We start from the raw sequence: 21,328 nt of genomic DNA, 5'->3' as shown, positions 1-21,328 counted from the left end.
GAGAGAGAGATGACTATTTGATGCCCGAGATGGGTTCTGAAGGGTAGACGACTTGGACGGTCTCCCTCCCTCATCCGTCAGCGAGGATTCCTTGGATCCTCGCGGCGGCTTCGGCCATGCGGACTGTCGTTACAGTTTGAATTTTTTTGTACAGCTTTTTGGGCTTAGACCGGTTAGTTTCTTACTCAACTGATCCCGTCTTGCTTTCCCACATAAAACAAGTTATGTAGGCAAAGCCCGCTTTACAGAATGATACGCATGAAGTTCATGGTTTGTTGGCAAGGGGATTCTCAAAAACAAAAAACTGGACTTTGCGCGTCTAAAATACACATGGTCGTCTACAGACCCAGCCGTATTTGTGTTCTACATGTTTACTCGGGCCACCGGGGCTCTGCGGCAAGCGTAGAAGTTCTGTACGCGAGGACGTGTTTTGCTTTGGTTCCAGTGCCGAACACATTAATGCGGTGCTATTTCCGTGAACTGTCGCTTGTGGCGTCGTGGATGGCGCTACCCTCCAGGGGGCACGAGGGAAAAATAAAGCTCAATTGGACACCGCGACTAGGCTCGTTCTGTGCGTAGCGCGTGGACGCACGTAAGACAATGGTCACGTGCCGGTCAGTTTTGCCAGCCGTGTAGCTGGAGGTGTGAACGGTAAGCGAGGGAGCGTGGGGACGAATTTACGAAAGCCTCTTCACGAGCGAGCTCAGTACGCGAACATGAGTGCTTAAGACAAAGGCGGAAAAACAGATGGGACAAGTCGACGATGTCACGGGTGCCGCATTACGACTTGCACACATCAATCATCGCGCGCAATCGGGAAGCGGCTCAGTCTGAACTTACACGATGCAATATTACTTTACCAATTACTCAATCAGAGCTCATTACTTTTTGGGCCTTTTTTCGTGAACAGAAAAAGAAGTGCTTTTTTTCCCTCTTTTCCATCGCGCATCAAACTCGCAACGTCGCGCTCAGTGGCAAAACACCTTCAGTACTAAGCCACACGAAAACAAACCGTCGAAACGGTGCGGCATTTTGACATATGTGATTATTTGCAGCCTCGCAGAGTCGCCTATTTTCCGTCTTCTTAGTCTGAATGCCGTCGTCGAGTGCAAACGAGAGTATTGGAAGCGTCGGAGAAAACCATGGCAGCAGTGACTCCATTCGGCTCCCTTTTTTAGAGGAGTACGCCCCAGTTCTCACACAACTGACGACTTAAGCATTCAAACGGACATTGCGTGGGCAATTTCGGTTCATAGCGCCTTCACGACGAAACTTTCCATGGACACGCGCATACCTTCGTAGACGTTCGGAATTTTGTCCTCGAAGTAGACGAGCGCGGGAAGCTCGTCTAAGATGCCAAAGTCCTTGGCCACGCTGTCGTCGTCGATCTTCACAAAGGGCACCTTGTGTTTGTCCAAGTCGTCGTCGATGTTTTCCAGTTCAGCTAGGACGTCGGCACTGCCTTTGTGGTCCTTGTCGTCTGCCAGGGGACAGGGGAGGCACAGAACCAGATACGGACGTTTCATGAACAAGCTTCTGTTTTACAATTCTTAGAGGGCATTGTAGAGGCTTATATGTCAGCGGCATTTAAAGGAAACGAACGACTACTGCAGAAATCGCATCGTTATTGGTACCGTTTCTTCGCTGATAATTGCTCGTACAACGCTGAGGCCTGTGGAGAGCTATTAACTCTATAATTACGCGCAAAGCATTACCGCGAAACGAGTTTTCACACGTCCGTGCGTTTCCATCGGAATCTTCAGGGTCGTAGCAGTGTCGTCTCGGGCGCAGCTCACCTTGGCCGTTAGTGTTAGAGTAAGTGCAGCGTTGCTAATACTTCAGGAATGATGAAAAGTGTGTCCATTGTGTACAGGCACTAGCTTAAGTTGTCATCGTGCACACATAAGAGATATTGCTGGCTAACTTAAAAAAAAAATGCATATAGAACCGATCTCCTTTAAGTTCCAACCGATAGCAGTTCTGTTCCATTGTTGCTAACCGCTTTGTTTACTGCAAGTAAGCCCTCATAAGAGGATGTACTCTAACGGGCCAGGAGAATAGCTTTCAGATAATTTTGGAGGTTTCAAAGGGAACGCGGAAGTCAATGTTAGCTGCGTTGCTGAAACCATGCGTGTAACGAAGGTAAGTATCGCATACTACATTTTAAACAATCTTTATTGCTTAAAAAGTGAACAAAAATTGAAAAAAGATGTAACTAAATGCGCTCCAAAACACCAGAATTTAAATTTAAATGCGTCCCAAATAAATCTAAATGCTCCCAAAACACCAGGATTTACAAGCTCGAGAGAAAAGGGCTCCGAGAATTGAAATAGCATTTTATCAGTCAGGCAAAGGATCTCCAATAATTTCATTTTAAATCTGCTTATAGAAAACCACTCACAGAATAAAACGACCAGGAACGGATTCTCGTCGACGAGTTCGAACAACATCTTCTCCGTTATTTCCTCGATTTCCTCCGACTCCTTTTGCTTGATGAACCAGGCCAGGACTTTGTCTTCGTCCATCAGGTCCCCTGCGTGCATCAGCATCTTCTGAGCGTGCGAGGCTTTCGAGCGTAACTGAAGAAATTCATGAGTGCATGCTAGTATCAAGGCCCAAATAGGTATGCGTCGGTAAACCGAGAAGGGTGTCTGACAAATCTCACGTGATTATTTTTTTCCATACGTGCATTTTTGTACAACGTTCAAAATATCTGCAAGAGTCCGACAACGTTCACAATAATTTTTTTCAAGGTGACCATGTCTACCTATCCACCTACAATTGTAAAAAGAACTGCATTGAAAACACCGACGACGTATCCTGGCGTTTGTGCTTCTCGTTTAGTGCTTTCAGTACATCGTAGCATCCATGCGTAAAATATGGATGCTTGCATCGGGCATCCAAATTACACCGCTGCATGTTAAAGCCTCCTTTCCACCGCCCTCAGAAGATTGGACAGTCGACCACTTACAGTAGACTATCCTAGGTCATCGGTCTCCACCATCGAGTTCACAGAAGGCGGCGAAAGCCCTCTTACGTTTCCTGAGTGAAACGAATTTGCAGGAAAGACTGTAGTGCCAGAAACGGGACTTGAGTGCGCCCCTTCCCACTCCTACCTCTTTCTTTTCTCCCGCCCCCTATTTTATTCCCTGAACCCCATTTCCCCAGCGCAGGGTAGCAAACCGGGCTCTACACCTGGTTAACCTCCCGGCCTTTCCGTCCTTCCTTCCTTTCTCTCTCTCTCTCTCTCTCTCTCTCTTGTAGACTTACCCTCAACAATAAGCGCGATACGATGCGAAAGTTAGAAAAAAGAAGTACCTAAAACGAAGGAATATATATTTCTACACGTCCGCTCGCTGGCACCAGATTGCCCCAGTAACACCGTAACGTTGCACCGTTCTCTTACCGTCGTACAGGTTCGGGATCTCGTTGTCGTAGAATACGAGTTTGGGCAAAGTCTCGATTCCGTGCTTTTCAATTGCTTCTGGGTCGTTTGTCTTCAGGAACACGATGTCATGCTCGTCCGCTTCGTCGTCGATGTTCTCCAGCTCCACTAGAATTTTCTCTGCCTTCTTGTCGTTCTCCTTGTCTGAAAAAAGTATAAGGAAATACGCACCTACGCATTTATCTTCATTCATCGGTTGAAAACGAACGACTTGCTGAAAGTGTCGCCTTTCAGAAAACGGGTAATAGCGCCCGTCATGATATCGCGCTATTTTTATGATGCCATTTTTTCTTTTTCTTTAACTTCCCAGAAGCGTAGCCACCCGAAAAGTCCTGGTCTTCGCGTACATGTGCACGTGCATCTTCATACGCGTCTATTCCCCTTAGCCGGTCATAATTTTGCATTCCCTCTCTCCGAATTCCTCCCGTTAGAGGAAACCTGGTCGAAAGGCCACGTTTCCACGCCACCTGACGCCATTCCTTCGCAATCCAGCCCCCATGAGATTCTGTCGGCTTCGCGCAGTCGATAGCCAAGAAAAAATGCAACTATTTAATATCTCCTCTTAAACTGGTGGCTGCTGTAGATCAATTTAATGCGCGCATAAAATGCGAGCGGCCTAATCAGCTTACACCTTCTCTAAAGTCGATAGTATGGCTATTTCTGTCAGCGCAGAGATAAATTTTTGGCCACGTTTCGCGCACGTCGGTTTGCTCACGTCATCTGTGTGTTAAGCCACTTTTGGAGAACAACCTTTTAGTTAATGTGCGAGGGAAGTGGTATGGTTTCGACTTAATTTATAGGTCACTGATACCTTGTTACGGGATCCTAACTAGCGAACGTCCTTCAGAATGAAACACTTTAAGGTCGTTTTTTAAACGTCATACGCACCCACTGTGCAGCGTTCCTCACACTTCATTTTGCTCTGTATACACATTTCACTCATTTAAAAAAAAAACCATTTGAGTGCTGCCGTGTGAAATGTATGCGAAATTTATAGCTGTTAAAAAAGCTCGGTGTTAGCGTTTCTGCGTGAGTGCGTACTCAGAGCCCTAAGAAAAGCGCCCCCGCATTTCTGAAACCGCTGAGCCTAATTTCCCTCCTCTTTTCACTCCTACTTGTCCCGCGTATTTTTTTATCGAACAAATCATTCAGCGTTGGCACTTTTCCCCTTTTCCCGTCCTGGTGATGTTCATACGCGATGGGCCGCCGTCTGGAGGGAACGGGTTGATGCCACTAACCCAGGAATCGACCCCCTTGTAGTCAGCGAAGTTTACTTGACCTGACCAGACCTACGCCAGACGATGTTTATAAGGGAACGATCAACAGAGGCTGAGGAGTCGTGTACTTACAGAAGAGTACGGCCACATGCGGGTGCTTCTCGATGAGCGAGTCGAGAATCTTGTCGCTGACTTCTTCGATTGCGTCAGACTTCATCTGGTGCAGGAGCCACTCGATCACTTCCTCCTCCTTCGTCAGGTCGCCTGCGTAGACCGGGAACAGCACTTCAACGCCACGCGCTGACAACGGGCCGGGAGAACTCTCTTCCTTCTTTTCCCCCGCAAGCATCGCAATCAACACATGCGTTGTTGAGATAGTTGATTGGCCTACTGCGTCGCGAGAGATATCGGAACTAGAGTCGGAAGTGAACTACAGCATCGCGCTGTACCCAGCTGCTGCTGCTGCTGCTATGCTTGTGTGTACAAATGCCGTTTTTTTTTTCTTCTCGTTGCTGCAGAACTGCTTCAGAAACTAACGTTCTAAGAAGTGTTCGGCGGGAGAGCTTTTATTGGCTAAATCGTGCTTTGGCTGCAAACAGAGGGGGTACCAAAAACTTGCAATTGAGCGCATACGTGAATTTACATCTGCTGCTGAAATCGCAACTGGATATCGCAAATGCCCTTTTGATATAATAATCATGATGCGATGATATTTTTAACCTTGGCCCACAGTGTGGCATGTTTTTTAGTGGGATGTAACAGGTATCTGGAACGGAATATGTTAATAATGATTTAGATCATGTAGACCAATCACATATCGAAGCGATTGCGTAAAGATATGAAGCCGGCTGTTTTTAGTAGTAACTATGTGCTTGTTTGTTCACTTGAGCGAATAATTATTTTGGCATCGTTGTAGCAAGTGCAGTAGTGCTTTAAAGGAGCTATGAAGAGAAAATACAAGTTTGGTTCATTCAAAAGATTGCCTCGTTAGAATCATTTTGACACCACTTTTAACGTAAACTTCGGTCAAATAAGCTACATAATTATGAAAAAAGGAAATGGCCATGCGACCCACCAGCTCATTTCCCGCAACTGAACCTATGATGTCACATGAGCTCAGCTCTGCGATTGGCGGAGGCCGGCAGAAGCAGACGCAAATTAGGTAGAGCTTACAAACTAGCCGAACGAGCGATTTGCACGTAAATTTAGGGCGCATTCTTTACAAAGGAATAAGAATGATGGGACAAACAGTGGAAGTTACGAAAGCACATGTAAACATAGAAGTACTGATGCGTACTGCTGTTCGTACTGCGCACAGCATGCTTGATTTAGCTGCACAACACTACGGGGCTTGGGGTTGTCTCAGACGACACTGGCCGATTGACGCAAGCAACGGTGTCTTACGTGACCACATTTGTCGAGCGAGCACTGTTTCAGGGAACGAATATTTTCTCACAGAACAAAAATAAGCCACGTTTAAATACGGGCAAAAACAAACCAAACGCTTGCCACGGTATGGTGGCGCCATCTAGGTTCGGGAAACGTAAAGAAACGCGGGAACAAACCAACACCGCTATACAGGGTGGAGACAACCTTTCAACGGTCCCGTGCCGCCGCGATTGGGCCAACGTGCTCATTGCGTTGTTCTTTTCGTTTCCCACGAGACCTAGCAACGCGAAACAGACAATATGATTCAAAATTCTTTAGTAAACCGCTTTGCGGCGATAATTTTAGAGCGGTTTTGACACAATGACTTGCTTCGGTGGCGAGCGAGCGACCCAAAATGGCGGCGCCAGCGTATACTTGTCTCGACCCTGTACGGCGGATGCGTGAATGAAGGTATTTTAGGCTGCAGAGCGGTCGGTTCCTGTGATGTCATTGCAGACCCCGAACACAAACGATTTAGCGGGAAAATGAAAATTTTAACCTAAATTGTTTAATTTCTCAGTGAATAAAGCATCGTTTGTATCCGGACAAGCGCTGGGGGCACTATAAAACACGAAATCTTTCGAATAAAACCAACTTGCATTTTCTCTTCATGGCTCCTTTAAGCAGCTGGCTAGATTCACGTATCAGAACCTAGTTATTGGTCGTATTACGGTATTATAAATCTTAAGAACAAACCGAATTTTCTGTTTTAATTTTAGTTTGCCGAGAAAAAACTGCGCGAAAAAAATTCCAGGTCACACAAGCATTTCTTATGAGTTGTTAACACGAAAGCATTAATGACCAACTGGACGCCTCTGAGCGCTCCTTAGAGCTTTGTGATTAAATTCGTGCGGGTTTAGTTTGAATATTTTTCACGTGAGCATGTGGACTGTTGAATATTTTTCACGTGAGCATGTGGACTGTAAAAACCCGAATCATTTGGACGGTATATCCTGCCAATTCAACTGGCGTAGAGAGCGCCCTGTCTTGCGTCGTTAAGGGAGGCCAGCGCGGTACGCGCTTCGTGACATGTCGCTGCCGCCGGGCGACGAACGCAGCCACCGCCTCACTCTCCGCTTTCCACGTAGATTTGCGCATGCCAAGGCGTTGTCTAGCAGTGCGTTTTTTTTTTTTCTTGTGATCTGTTAATGCCGATCATGCGCCGGGGAACGATTCGCAGTCACGTGCGTTTAGGAGCCGCTTCCGACACCGCGGGCGCCAACGCTAGCGTTTCGCTCAGTGCACCATTTAGTGCTTTCGTTTTAAAAACGCACAACCTGGCTTAGTGTACGCGCGAAGGTAAGGGGGGCACTGTAAGAAAGAAGCACAGAGCTGCAGCCAGCTCGCCTTCGTAGATGTTGGGTATCTCCTTTTCGAAGTACACGAGCAGGGGCAGCTCGTCGTCGATGCCGTAGCTGCGGGCCACCTCGTCGTCGTCGATCTTGATGAAGGGAAGGTCGTGTGCGTCCGCGTCGTCATCGATGTTTTCCAACTCCCGCAGCACTTCCTTGCACTTGGGGTCGTCCTTGTCATCTGAAAGGACGACGCGCTAGTGCCACTTGCAGCCGGCTGCGGGAACGTGTGCTCACATGAACATGCACAGGGCTAAACTGCAATCGGCAAAGCATGCGTCACTCGGTTACTAGAACTAGCTGTGCGAAACGACTTGTGCCACATATCAGCACCCCTTCAAGTATGGCGGATGTCATCTTAGTTGCTGTCCTATACCGCTTGTGACGTCATGTGTTAGAGGAAGGGTTCCTGCCATGCGGGAGAGCACTTGGATCGAAGCTTTAGTATAACTCTTGGTGGCGGTTGAACAACGTTTGTAGGATTGCGCTGGTTATAACACAAGTCGGTCTAAAGAAGGACACATGCACTTGACGTAAAGACGGCGCGTCGATCGATTCAGCAGTTATTATGCCTGGAATTTCCTGTGTTGATTTTATACCCTGCTTTCAGTTGCAAGTTGGGCGAGTTCGTACGAGTTCATACTTAATCATAGCGCGAAGGAAGGGACAGACAGAAAGATCAACCACTGGACAGCGCCTGTCCAGTGGTTGATCTTTCTGCCTGTCCCGTCCTTCACGCTGTGATTAAGTATCAACCCTGATTTCAGTTTCCGAATACGTAAGCCGGAGCCCGGCGTTCTATGTCTACCTCGGCAGTCAAGTGTTACAGTTTAGCATGAAAATTTTATCACCTGGATAATCTGTGCTAATCAGTGCAAGTGCATAAGAACTTTGCATGAATCTGACCTAACATCGTCGACTTCCAATGATATTACGGCATAACAATTTCTGTGCGCTTTACAGAATTACGCACAAGCCGTAACTGAGCTCTGTTTTACTTACAGAAAAGCACCGCCAAGAAGTTCGATTTCTTGATAAGTGTTTCCAAAACTTCAGGTGATACGTCTTCAATCTCATCGGATTCCTTCTGCTTTATTAGCCATTCTAGCACTTCTTCTTCCTTGGTTAGATCACCTGTAACAAAAAATTATAATAGTGCTGGTTCCAACAGTTCGCTTTCAAAACACAGCTCACTAACTGAACCGGGCGCATTCGACATTGATTTAGTCTGATGTTTTTGGTCCGTAAAGTAAGATTTTTGCCGTGAAAAAAATCACGCGAACTTTAGAGTGTAGTGTAATAACAGTACCTACAAACGATTTCTTTTTTTTTGTTACTTCTAATACTGCTTTTATCCCATAATAATGGTTCATCGCAATCACTGCTGTTTTAAAGCAATAAGTCGTAAAAAATCATAACCCCATTTCGGGAGCTGCGATCGCACTTTGAACTGCTTTGAACACGCGCACGGGAACCTCGTGTAAATAGCCCACTTAGCTGGTGACTTTAAACACAAAAGGGGGTGGCTTTTGATGACAGGCCTCGCGTCGTCCCGCAGCCGTACCGGAGTAGAAGTTTGGAATGGAGTCTTCGAAGTAGACCAGCTGCGGCACGGCGTCGATGCCGTACTCCTTGATGACGTCCTCGTCGTCAATCTTCACGAATGGAATGTCGTGCGTGTCCAGCTCGTCGTCGATGTTCTCAAGCTCCTTGAGAACCTTGTCGCACTTCGCGTCGCCCTTCTTGTCTGCGCAGCGGGTGGGGGATGGGGGGGGGGGGGGGAGAGAAAGGCACGACGACGACGTGGTACATTATCTTCGTCCCCAGGCATATCTAAATAACCCGTACAGATGGTTCACCAGCGGGGCCGCAACGTGTTGCCGGTGTTTACTCGCATGCTACTGCTTATGGTTCATTAAATCCTTCTCCACTATACGTCGCATGTTTGTAGTATTTTCTTTCGTTCCCGTTCCTGGTCGAGGCATCGCCGATCGTAAGCTGCCTGCCTCTCGCGCGGCCTACCCATTTCAGCGTAACGTACCTCCACTGATTGCCCTTGCCACGTTGACGCTGCTCCGGCCGCACCGAAGCCCGCCCCTGCACGCCGCTGTTGCTTATATGTGTTTCACTCAGTAGCTCGCTACGCGCGCGCTCTGCTTCGAGAGAGACGAACCCAGCCACACTCTCTCCCCTTACTCTTCGAACTCTTCTAATGCTTGGTGCCGGGCTAGCGCCGTCTTCACGTCAAAGATCACGATTTTTCTGCGTTCGTCCTCGTAAACAATACCCAGCGCAATTTCCCTTTAGAAAAGGTTCGAAATCCTCTCCAACCGCTTTTTTTTTTTTTTTGGTTTTCACGCAAGCGTATCGGGCTGCGCCGGAGGAGATTTCTGAGTACATAGGACCACCAGATTGTATTTAGCCTGCACACATAAAGCTTCGCACTTTCCGTACCTAATCAGTATGCTAAGAAAAAAGAAGCCCCGTTTGCAGCAGGGCAAATCTGATCTTGAACAAATATATGAAGGACTCCCACCATTGCTTTTCGCAATAAACACGTTTACTTTCTCTCTTTCTCCGAGCCTGCTTATTCGTGTGATTGAATTCCCTTGGCTTATATCATATAAGGTTTGCTCCGTGCAAATCAAATTGGACTCAGTCTCAAACAAATTGACCTTGGTTACGGACGTAGCTATTGAACAGAGACGCGTCTACGATACGTAGACGCGTCTTTGAACGTCTTTTAACGTATAACGGCGGTCTTTCTGCAGTCAAATCAAGTAGTTAGGAAACGAATTCGCGAATAGTGTATCTTGTATTATATTCAAGGGGCGCCCCTTTTCAATTGAAATACCATGTTCCCAGATATTTAGGTCGCGAAAAAGATATATAAAATCGAGCGAAACACAATTTGTGCCCGGAAATTTCTCATTGATAATGATATTTATGGCCTCTAAGTGAGGCTTAAGTTTGAAATTGTTTCTTCTGGAAAGAAGAGAAGGCGTGCAATGATTAATAACTCGCCCTAAGAAGGCATCTTCTTCATTGGACCTGCGACAATGCCGTGATTATACAGGGAAGCCAATGAGGGACAGGGCTGATTACACGCAATAGCACGTCGTTGATAATTGCTATCGTACGCATCCACGTGCTCTGAATAACGTCACTGAGGATCTCATATTAGTTACATCCGGGAGGACATAGCCGAGAATACGGTTCGGTGAACAATGAGAAAGTACCATCTTTCTTTTACGTCCGTTATAGGATTGCGCTCGAAATGTAAATTTGCAATAAAGGAAGTGTCTTTATTTTGTGGACATTGCACTAAATGTATTGTGAAGTCAGCATAAGATAACTAACGTTTGCAGCTGCACAGAAAAAACATTTTTTCTGGCAATATTTATGTAATCTGGACATAAGGCTATAGGATTGCGAATCGTTCGTTGACGATCAACAGCGGGCTTTTCGTACTCTCCCTGATAAACTTAACTACGTTACTTTGGATTGCTTTTCCAAATAAACAAAGTGGAACGAAATAAAATGGAGTGTATTTACTCGGTGCGTGCCTTCAAGCTTACAGATCCGGGGGAAAAGAGGTCTCGATCAAAATACGTCTCGCCATGGGCGGACTTGCGCTACTTGGAAGTTACACACCACAGGCGATCCGTATTATTCTGGGCTGGTAAAAAACACTTTCAAATTGAATCGGCAAAAGAAAATAGGCACACAGGATGTTAGCTCGGAGCCAAAAGTAAAGCGTGTAAGTGCGAGCTACACAGAGTGTGCGAAGTCTTTTAGAAAACAACTAGCAAAAAGTTGTTAGGCATTCAACTAAAACTCTATTTCTGACATTGCACTGCCCATTGCGTTAGTAGATGTGGCGCCCCGCATGATTAATAAAGCGATGGACAGCATAAGAACAAATCGCGGCAGTTAAAAAAGCAAATAACGGGCAAAATCCCATGAGGTGGTAAAAAATTTCCGACGCAGTTGATTTCTCATGCGGTCCCACCCCATCGGTTTTGCGGGCCGTTATCCGTGACGTTCTTGCGCGCGCACCAATCGTGTGCAGTCGTGTGAGAAATCAACTCCGCCATGTTTTCCGACACCCCATAGGATTTTCCCCCTCGTATTTTAACCCACTGACAAAAATATAAAACGATGAATAACCAAGCTGATCACTTAGACAAGCAGCAGATTCAAAATTATTCACGTGTGGATATAACACACGGTGTGAGCTAACATAGCGGTTTTTGCTCAAGATACGAGCTTAAATCACGGACATGCATTGGCGCCTAACTTCCTCACCGTAACCTAACGTGAGTTATTAGGCCTATTCTCTTGTCATTAAATAAAAAAGATGTAGCTACGCAACTTTCTCTGTTGGGGAGACTCGGTGGCGTTGCATGTCGCAGCGCTGCGAACTTTTAAAGATCTTGCGCGCATGCAGGACTCATTGCGCACCCGAAGACCCTAAGTAGCTCCGCTCTGCGCTCTATGTTCCCAGAACTTATTCGAGGTGCTCGGCGAGCTGTTCAAACAAACAAAATAATTGCGTATCTTCGCAATTCTTACCGATCCCTCCAAGTAACAAAGAACGTTTAAATTCCGCGGGCGGCCTCTCCCGCTCGCCCTCAGCTGTGACTGCAGCGTTGGAGCACGGGGCAAAAAGCGCTAAGCAGAGGCGCGCGGGTATTTAGCATTAGTGCGCGGATTTTGTGATGACTGACTGAGAGTTAGAACCTACAAAAAAGTACCGCGAGATAGTCAGCCTTCTCGACGAGCTCGTCGAACACGTCCTCAGACACGTCCTCGATCTCGTCCTTCATCTTCTGCTCGACCAGCCAGCTCAGCACTTTCTCTTCGTTCGTCAGGTCTCCTGCGAAGGATGGCGAGCAAGGCGGCCGATGAAGCGTATACTCCACCACGTCAGCGGCGGGATATCACGCGATGGGCAGCATTTGTAATAGGGAAATCTTTAAACCATTTTCAGGTGCCCAGGCCGCAAATACACTCATTTCTCCCACTTGACTCGCTCTCTCTTTAAATTCCTTGAATATCTTTCTTCCTTTTCTTTATTAATTGAATTGAATTGGGTTTATTGCACAACCATGTTTCAGAAAGACCAGGAAGAAAGCTGTTGAAACAGCTTGAAAGACCGTGGCCACCTATGCACACAGAGCAGCAATTAAGACAAGCACGAGGAGAGGAATCACACAACAAGTGCAGTGAGCTACAAAACAAGTGAAAAACTAGTGCACTAAGTGTAGTACAAAACAAGTGCAGTACAAATTCGAGAAATGAGGAATGTCAAGTACAACAAGAATAAGAAGAAATTAAAGCATGAGCTATGCCTGTAATACCATAATGGTTGAGCTTTTCTAGGATAATTTTGTGATTGATGAGATCACAGGTCTTCGATAAATCCAGAAATATTCCCAGTACAATTTCCTCATCTTCAAAGTTATGTAATATAAATTTCTTGAGCAAGAAGAGCCAATTTAGTCGATTTATGCTTGCGGAAACCCTATTGAGCAGGGCTTACTGCTTTATGACGGTCGATAAATGATCATAGATGTTGTGGTATGGTTTTTTCTAAGCCTAGAGAAAAAAGCAGGCAGAACTGATATAGGACGATAGTTAGACTTGTCGTTTTTATAACCCTTTTAAATATTGGTTACCTTAATGTAATAATAAGCTAGAGAAAACACCTTTCTTTCTTACTATCATAAAATAATTTTGTCACATTCAAAGATAAGATTATTCTTTGAATTCTTTGTGGTCCAGAAGGCTTAGGACTGGCCTAGAAAATTTTGACTTAGGGTTTACATGGCAAGCTTGTGCTTGTGAAGCTAATAAACATCGATCAGACCATATTTGACGCCGAAATCTGCAACGCTATCCGTTTATGTTGGGTTTTCTAATGCTCTAACAGATCTTTTTTGTGGTTGAAATAGTGCCTGTAAATTGGAATCTATTGTAGTGCCCCATATTAGTAGACAATACTGCAAATGAGACTGAATGATGACAGCTAGTATACAGGGTGTCCCAGTTATCAAGCACCAAGATTTAAAAAAAGAGGAACGGCGTTACTCGAAGAAAACCTGGTGCATAACGTTTGCAGTAATGTGGAGAACCGGACAGTATTTTTTTCGTTAATAAGATTTAATTAATTCATTACAATGAATTATCTATTTCGAGAATTACTGTCCAAATCACTAAAGTGTCAATGAGGCATTTGTACGTACACACGAGGGGCATCTAACTGCGCTATTTTCAGTGACGTACTCATTTATTCTGACTCATAAAGAAAACCCGCGAAATATGAAAAATACCACGTGACGGCGCTTCCACGCGCATCGTAAAGCATCGCCCCCAAATAGGTTTATTGAAAGCAACTGCTTCGCCTGTCACCCGCCCGAAGAGACGGCGCATCACCTTGATAATGGCATACATGGAAGGAGCTGCAACAGCAAGTTTCGCGGGGCGCGTGTGGCAGATAAGCCACAACTCGGTTGCATTTCTTCTTTCTTTTGTTTATTTCATTTTGGCTAACTCAGGGGAAGCCTATTTGAGGGCATTGCATTACAATGCGCGCAGGAGAGCAGTCGCGTGCTATTTTTCGTATGTCGCGGGTTTTCTTTATCAACCAGAATAAATGAGTACGCCATTAGTTCGTCGCTGGAAATAGCGCAGTTAGATGCCCATCGTGGACACCTACAAATACCTCATTGACACTTTAGGGATTAGAAGATTACTTCTCAAGTTAGATAATTAATTACAACTAATTAATTAAATCTCATTAACGAAAAAATACTGTACGCTTCTACACAGCACTGCAAACATTACGCACTAGGTTTTCTTCGAGTAATGCGATTACTCTTCTTTTAAATCTTGGTGCATGATAGCTGGGACACACTGTATATACTAGTTCTAAACTTTACAGGAATTTGGTTTATAACCTTCCGCGGTGCCCCTATTATTGGTGACAATTTTAGTTTGATATGATCTATATGTTTATTCCATGATAAATATTCGTTAAAAAACACCCCTAAAATTTAATAGTACTGGTGGACTGTACTATGTTGTTCCGGAAGCAAAGTTAAAAGTTGTCGGTCCGGGGTGTATTTCGAGCTCTTAACAAAATGAACTCTGTTTTGTTTACATGTAACTGCAATTTATTCGCAGAAAGCCAGTCCGAGAGTTCCCCTAGCCAAATATTTGCATCTATTTCTAATTTCGTTAGGTCACTTCTAGAAAGTAAAACGTTTGTGTCGTCTGCGTAAAAAGTATATTTGTATGTGAGGAATATTGGGAATATCATTAATATAAAGCAAGAAAATGAGAGGACCGAGTATTGAGTTTTAGGGCACTCCCACTGATATTGCATGAAAATCTGACGACGTGGCACCTAACAACACAAACTGTTTCCTGTCTGGCAAATAGCTTTTGGTAAGTTTTTGTGCAAGTCCTCTCATACCGTATAGACCGACCTTGTTCAATAACATATAGTGTTTCACGGAGTAGAATGCCTTGTTGATGTCAAGAAAAAGTGCCACCCGTATACAGTTTTTTCTCAATGTTCTCTATAAGCACTTCATAGTGTCACATTGATAGCGGATGCACAAGTCGAGGGGCCACAGGTTCGCCCAGGAAGTTATCTCAGCTGTTCTAAAAGCGTTTTTTACCTGAATTTGGACACGCATTTGATTTCGCTCCCTCCCTACACTCTCCAACCATCTCCCTCCCACGTGTAACAGCTGGTTGGTTGACCCAAGTGCCTGAAGGCAGGTAACTCTCATGAGCCACGCGGAAGCCGCGCTTTGCGTGGCTACACCGGAGGTAAGGACGTCACCGAATAATGATGGCCAATAAAGTTTTATTCACCCATTCATTCACTAATTCCAGGATTTTCTTAAGGGGCCTTCTACCCGCTCCCACCCAGTTTTCCCTCATCACGACCCCAACTTGGACCCCTTTGAAGCCCGTGCCACCTACCAGCGATGTGCGAGAGCTCGACTCCGCAGCGACATCCCTGCCAATGACTACCCGTTACCTACAGGACTGCCACGTGGCCTTCAGGTTCTGATCCACAAGGCTCGTGCTTGGGCGGCGTTTACAGGGGACATCCTTTTCAAGTGGCGTTCTTACATACCAAAGAAAGGGCGGCCACCCGTTCTCCCTGGCACTGCCGCAAGCAATTCACCTCCGCCGGCCATGACACCACCCACGTGCGTGACATGCTCTTTAGGAGCCACACCGACCATTGACCATCTCCTTTGGACGTGTCCAGGACTGCACGCGGAGCGCACCTCTTGCAAACACAGCAGCGTTACGTGTTTGATGGACTGGTTCTACCCACCCGCAGCCACAGCCAAGCAGGTGTTTGCCTCCTTGTGGGACTTCGCTCTCGCTACTGGCGTTCATCTAAGAATGTAAAGTTTTCCCGATTTGACACCACCTTTCGGACCCGCCCCCACGTAGGCCGAGTCGCCATCCTTGTGTCAATAAAGTTTCATTCATTTATTCTTAAGGGGCTTTTACCTACATGGTGAGATGTTTATTTCAACAGCCAGCACTCAAACACAACTCATTTGCTATTTAACTAGCATAGTGCGGGATGTCTGTGACCATCCCGCACTATGTTCACTGTTTCAGCCGCTGCTTATGTTCAGCCGCTGCTTACGCTTCGGTCGCATACATAGTACACCGCCACGCTCATGGTGGTTGCGGATAATCTACCACAGTTGATACGGTTATAAAGTCCCCATGAGGTCGAACTGCGCTTGACGCACTGAGAATTAACTTCAAACGAAGGAAATTAACACGAAAATACTTTTAGAACGCGCTTCCTAAGCGAAGTGGCGAAGTGTCACGCGCTGCAAGCCAACTACGCAGCAAGATAGGAACGGTGATCCTACAAGTGACGTCAAAACGATTGCAGCGCCGGCCTCTCCAGTGGTGGGCCTCGTGGCCAATATCTCGCAGATTTCACTCGCGTTTTATTCCTCCTCCTCCTCAACCTAACTTTCGCATTGACGTATTACTGCAATGACTCCGTGCACAGTTCAACAAGCATCAGCTTCTGACCAGTGACTTGGATCAGGACAGGAAATCTTTATCGTTGCCACGTGTGGAACCCTCCAACGCTAGCGCGATTCATACGCGTCCCCGCGGCGTCTTCGGCCACTTGGGTCGGCGAGGCCTGCCTGGGTCAAAGGGCCTGTGCTCTCACTGATCCTCGCTCGTAATTCGGAATAAAATGGGGCGCTCCTTAAGAATTGCAGTGCGTTTTTTTTTTTTTTTTTTGCAAGCCCAAACCACATGTGACAGGATGGGAGGCAGGCAGGGGGTTGAGTGTAGCTCGGAGTAGCTTGGGGGCTAGGAAGGCAGAGGTGGACATCTGCGTGTTTAAAGTTGGCGCCATACGATAGCGTGGCGGCGCGGGAGGTGGATGGGTCCGGTGGTGGGTAACGAGGCCTGGACATTCGGCAGTTACTGAGTGCCGATCCGTAGGTTGTGAGGCGGTTCCTGTGGGAGAAACATACGAGGGATGGTTGGGGGGTGGAGGATTCCAATGCCACTGGACTCTCGTACCGCATGGGTCGCACCTCACCGTCCTAAGTTGTATTCAAAGGTCTCCGAGAGCCTCCATAGTTTCGAATACCGCTGCCACACGCATCGAAGAAAGACGGGAGTCTGCCTTCCGTGTGGGACCCTCGGACACCGAGCCGATGTCTGCCCCCATCCTGACCGCTCTAGCTGTCAACCGTATCATCCAAGGCTTGCGCGCCGAAGGAACTAATGAGCTCCTCTACGCAGAGATCCTCTACGCAGAAACTCAAAAATCGGACGCAGCCGCTCATGTAAACACTCGCGGAACTGGCACTGACCCTTAAACACGGTGGGGACTTCGTTCTCGAAGAAGATGAGGATGGGCAGCGTCTCCCAGCCGTACTTCTTGGCGAATTCGACGTCGTCCGTTTTGACGAACGGGATGCCATGCTGATCCGCATCGTCATCGATGGCCTCGAGCTCTTCCAGAATCTTCTTGCTCTTCGCGTCGTTCTCGTCATCTGGTAGTGGGCAGAAACCACGTATAGGAAGCGTCGGTCAGTTCCACTACATAGATATAGATACCACGACCCCAGCATGCAATGTCGGCTTTGCGACCTTTTCAGGTTTCGTCACTTTTCCGTTGTCGCGTTCTGCTCATCTGTTGTTCTTTTGCACTTAAAACAGTGGTCTTTGATGACGCGGCAGTAGTCAATACAGGGGTGGTTTAGAAATATTAAAACTTCATATTAACCGAAACATTTGTTTAAATACAAGAGTATGCACACTCTTTGCACTCTTTCTTAGAAAGAAAATAATAAAACTGACGCATCTTCATTGACGCAACCGTTTTTCAGAGGAAACTACTTGCAGAGTTTAAGGTGATACCCAGTGTTAACCTGTCACGATATCGCCCGAATTGGGCGCCGGATGTTTTAAACACCTGCATATTGAAAAGTGGAAAGCCGCACCACTGGCGACCCAGCCCCGATAAGAATGAAGAGTAGATTGTATGTGCCTACGGTTGGAAAAATTACTAAGAACTACCGTTCTACGCGCATATCCTGTCATCCTCGAAGTAGCGCCACCGCTATACGAAAACAGTCGACTCTTGAGTGCTAACTGTTATGCAACCATTCTCACACCGCGGCACATAAACTATAAATTCCACTTTTTAAATGAAAAATACATTGCGATGGAATACTTTCCTTGGTGTGCAAGCAGTCTGTGACGCCAGCATAGGTTTTGCCTTTTGCCCCCAGAGAGGAAACCCCCTGTGGAGCTCGCCCCGGCTTAGGCGCCCGCCATGTTTATTGAGAAGCGTTAGAACCATTTAAGAAGGCACCCCAAAAGGCACTGTTTGCTTTAAGTTCTGTTTGCAAAATTGCCCTTGCGGTAACCAGAAGACACGTTAAGACTTGGATTCAGCACTCACAAACAAAGACGGCCAAAATGTCCGTCTTCTCGATGAGCGCGTCCATGTCCTCCGCGGATACTTCTTCGATGATGTCCGCGTCGTCGCCAGTGTCCATGAACTCCTGGAGCCACTTGAGAACGTCCTCCTCGTTTTTCAAGTCTCCTGCGGTGCGCAGTGCAGCACTTTAGAGGCTCGCTAGGAGTACCTATGCCATCTAAGGACAACCACCGTAAAGGAAGCGAAGAGTGCACGAATGCAAAGGAAGTTCTCTATGTGTGTTTTAAAAGAACTGCTGTGTGTGCGTTGGTAACTGTACTACTCGGAATACAGTCACAAATTCACTGCAGTTACTTGGTGCTGAGCAGAAATTATTCGAGTCTGCCTAGTAGTATCCCTTGCACATAAAGTCAGCAATGCGCCGCGGCCACTCGGAACAGCTTGGGATCTTTCTGACACGCCTTAACCAGACTATCACTAGCGAAACCGCTCACAAAGCTCCAAAGAATTCAATCTCCAGGCCACGAATCCTTCGAAGGTAACGAGGCGGCACACAGCGATGCACTACGCTAATTCACACCGGGCCTCTTTCCCAGAGGGACATGAAGCCCCAGCTGAAGCAACCGTAAAGCTCACACCACTTCAAACTTATGTAAAAATGTTCGTCCACTACAAAAACGAACGCTGTAAGTACCCAGCCTGCCAGTTACACCTCTTCCGAGACGAAGCCACCACTGTTCAGAGACTGCAAACTAATTCCTACCCACGTGACACCCTTCCAAATGCAATGTTTCCCGCCATCTATATCACCAAATGCAAATTATGCCCCGATATGAGCACCCTGTACCACCTGGTATGCGAATGCCAACACTCGCCAACCCTCACCCCTAACCACAACACTACCTCTGAGCAGTGGGTGGAGCTGCTGCCCAGTTTCGACTAGCGACGCTAGCTCGACCTCTCGGGCCAGCGACGAACGGGAGAGAGGCCCAACCCGACCCAAGGCACCCCGGACTAAGGACGCCTCCTGCAGGGCGACTACCCAAACACCGGCACCTCGATTCAAGCAATCAAGTTTCTTCACAAGGAGCAGTAACAGCGATCGGTGGCACGTGGGGTTTAACGCGCCGAAGCTACACCTGGGCTCAGCGTGGGGCGCGCCGTGGTGAAGGACTCGGCCTTCATTGTGACCACCGGCGGGGGACCTTTGACGTGATCTCGAAACACGGGCGTTCTCGCATTTCGCCTCCATCGGAAAAGCGGCCGGGAATCGAACCCGCCTTGTCCTTGGGTTCATCAGCGCAACACATTAGCCACTGGGCCACCGCGTCGGGTCGATACTAGCGATACCGTTTTGCACACGGAGTCATCAATGCGCTGCGGAAACAACGGGCGCACCGATCTATTCCTCGCTTTTCAGGCAGGTCAAAGTATAGCTCCCCGACCAGCTGACCAGAGGTAATTTCTCGGGTGCTCTGCCGGGCTGGAGGTCTTTTATTTGCGACTTCTCCCATTCCCTGCGCAACACGAACGGATAGCGTAGGACCAAGTGTTTCCGCCCAACAGCTTGGGTAAACGCTCCTCGCGTCCCGTCAGTTGTATGCGCCGAGAACGTAGGTCCCGTTTACCGAACGAGCGTGATCCGATCGCGCGTTGGGTGGCTTGATCTTGGTCCTTTCTACGTTTCCCCCACTGCGATCAATAGGCGCGTTTGCCCTGATTTGCCACTACCGCGCCATATAGAAACCTTAACGGCGCGTTCGCTAATGGGCCTGGCAACGGAGCAAGGGAGTTCGGTGGCAGAGGGCTACAGGCAACAGTTGTTTTACCCGAGAGGAACTCGGAAAGGTAGCCACTGTGACAGAGATCGCAGCGTCAATACAACGTGACAAGGGCGTTCAGAAACACTAAATAGGCTGAGGGCGCACAGGCTGGGCGCACAGACTTGTTCATTGTATCGAAATAAATTGGCATCTAAAAAAAAACGCGGGGAGTTAAACTTACGGTTGGTCTCGTATAGAGGCTACTGGCCGTGACAAGAAAAAGTGATTCGTTAATTGTTCGGCGTGGCTTTCAATTTTAAGTTCTTCGTCCGAAACAAAAAAAAAAAATAAGGCAGTCACGAAACATTACTTTTGGTTCAAAGTTACTTCTAAATCATATTGACCGGAAAATTTTCTATTGAAATCAGAGTCTTCAGTCGTGAAAAAAAGCCTATGTCTGGGGCGAGCGCGATGCAATAAAAAAATCCAGGGCCATCTCCACTAACGTGAAACCTAAAGGGGGGGGGGGGGGGGACAATACAGTGTATAAGTGTATTCTTGGCGCCTTGGCGTTTTTCCCAACGGAGATGAAACCGTTGGGGTGCAGAGGCATACAGCTTTGCTTGAAGCACCAAGCGTTCTAGCGCGAGGCGTTGGAAAACGAGTGTCCCGGTGTTTTAGTACCGTCACTACATCGACGATGACATGAGGCGACGACATGAGATGCCGACAGCCCAACCCCTAAGGGGCTCCGCTCCTAAAAACATGTGTATGTGGTCTGTTAACATCCGCAGAGCTTCTTCCCAGGTTCTTCCCCCTTAACTCCAAACCAAGTACAGCCGACGTACGCAAATAAATAGCGAAAGCGCTATATAGGTATACAATGAAGACTGTGCAGTTATTTCAATGCAGGATGGCAGGTAAACGTCAAGGGTAATGAATAAAAAACGTAGGAAATGGCGCGCAAGGCTTCCTGTAGCAGCCCGAGGCTTTTGAATCGTTGAACGAGCATGCAGGGGGCTTCGTACGAGCAGAGAGAGAGAGAGAAAACATTTTAATGAGCTCAAAAGGGAGAGTGGAACCCTATTTCGGGAATCCATGCGTTGGCCTAGCCGTGTTCGCAAATCACTGCTCTGGCTGCATCCAACTACGAT

At 47.2% G+C, this 21,328-nt stretch overlaps 1 protein-coding gene across 4 annotated transcripts in view; it reads right to left on the bottom strand.

Moving 5' to 3' along the window:
* Hlk (hulk) overlaps positions 1-21,328 on the bottom strand; it is a 169,239-nt gene that overhangs the window by 52,598 nt on the left and 95,313 nt on the right. For all 4 annotated transcript variants that reach the window (XM_077683866.1, XM_077683867.1, XM_077683869.1 and 1 more), the window contains exons 5-14: positions 18,433-18,576; positions 17,336-17,518; positions 12,190-12,321; positions 9,007-9,189; positions 8,445-8,576; positions 7,433-7,623; positions 4,795-4,921; positions 3,407-3,589; positions 2,402-2,533; positions 1,295-1,480 (exon numbers count right to left, since the gene is read on the bottom strand). In XM_077683866.1, the coding sequence (XP_077539992.1) occupies positions 1,295-1,480; positions 2,402-2,533; positions 3,407-3,589; positions 4,795-4,921; positions 7,433-7,623; positions 8,445-8,576; positions 9,007-9,189; positions 12,190-12,321; positions 17,336-17,518; positions 18,433-18,576 (1,593 nt within the window). The remainder of the gene's footprint in view (positions 1-1,294; positions 1,481-2,401; positions 2,534-3,406; positions 3,590-4,794; positions 4,922-7,432; positions 7,624-8,444; positions 8,577-9,006; positions 9,190-12,189; positions 12,322-17,335; positions 17,519-18,432; positions 18,577-21,328) is intronic.

The sequence above is a fragment of the Haemaphysalis longicornis genome, unplaced genomic scaffold, assembly GCF_048455015.1.
Source record: "Haemaphysalis longicornis isolate Haplotype H1 unplaced genomic scaffold, Haemaphysalis longicornis Haplotype H1 scaffold_9, whole genome shotgun sequence".
In the NCBI taxonomy this organism is placed as follows: Eukaryota; Metazoa; Arthropoda; class Arachnida; order Ixodida; family Ixodidae; genus Haemaphysalis; species Haemaphysalis longicornis.
The sequence above is the reverse complement of the archived record's forward strand: the minus strand, read 5'-3'. Positions and strand labels throughout refer to the sequence as shown.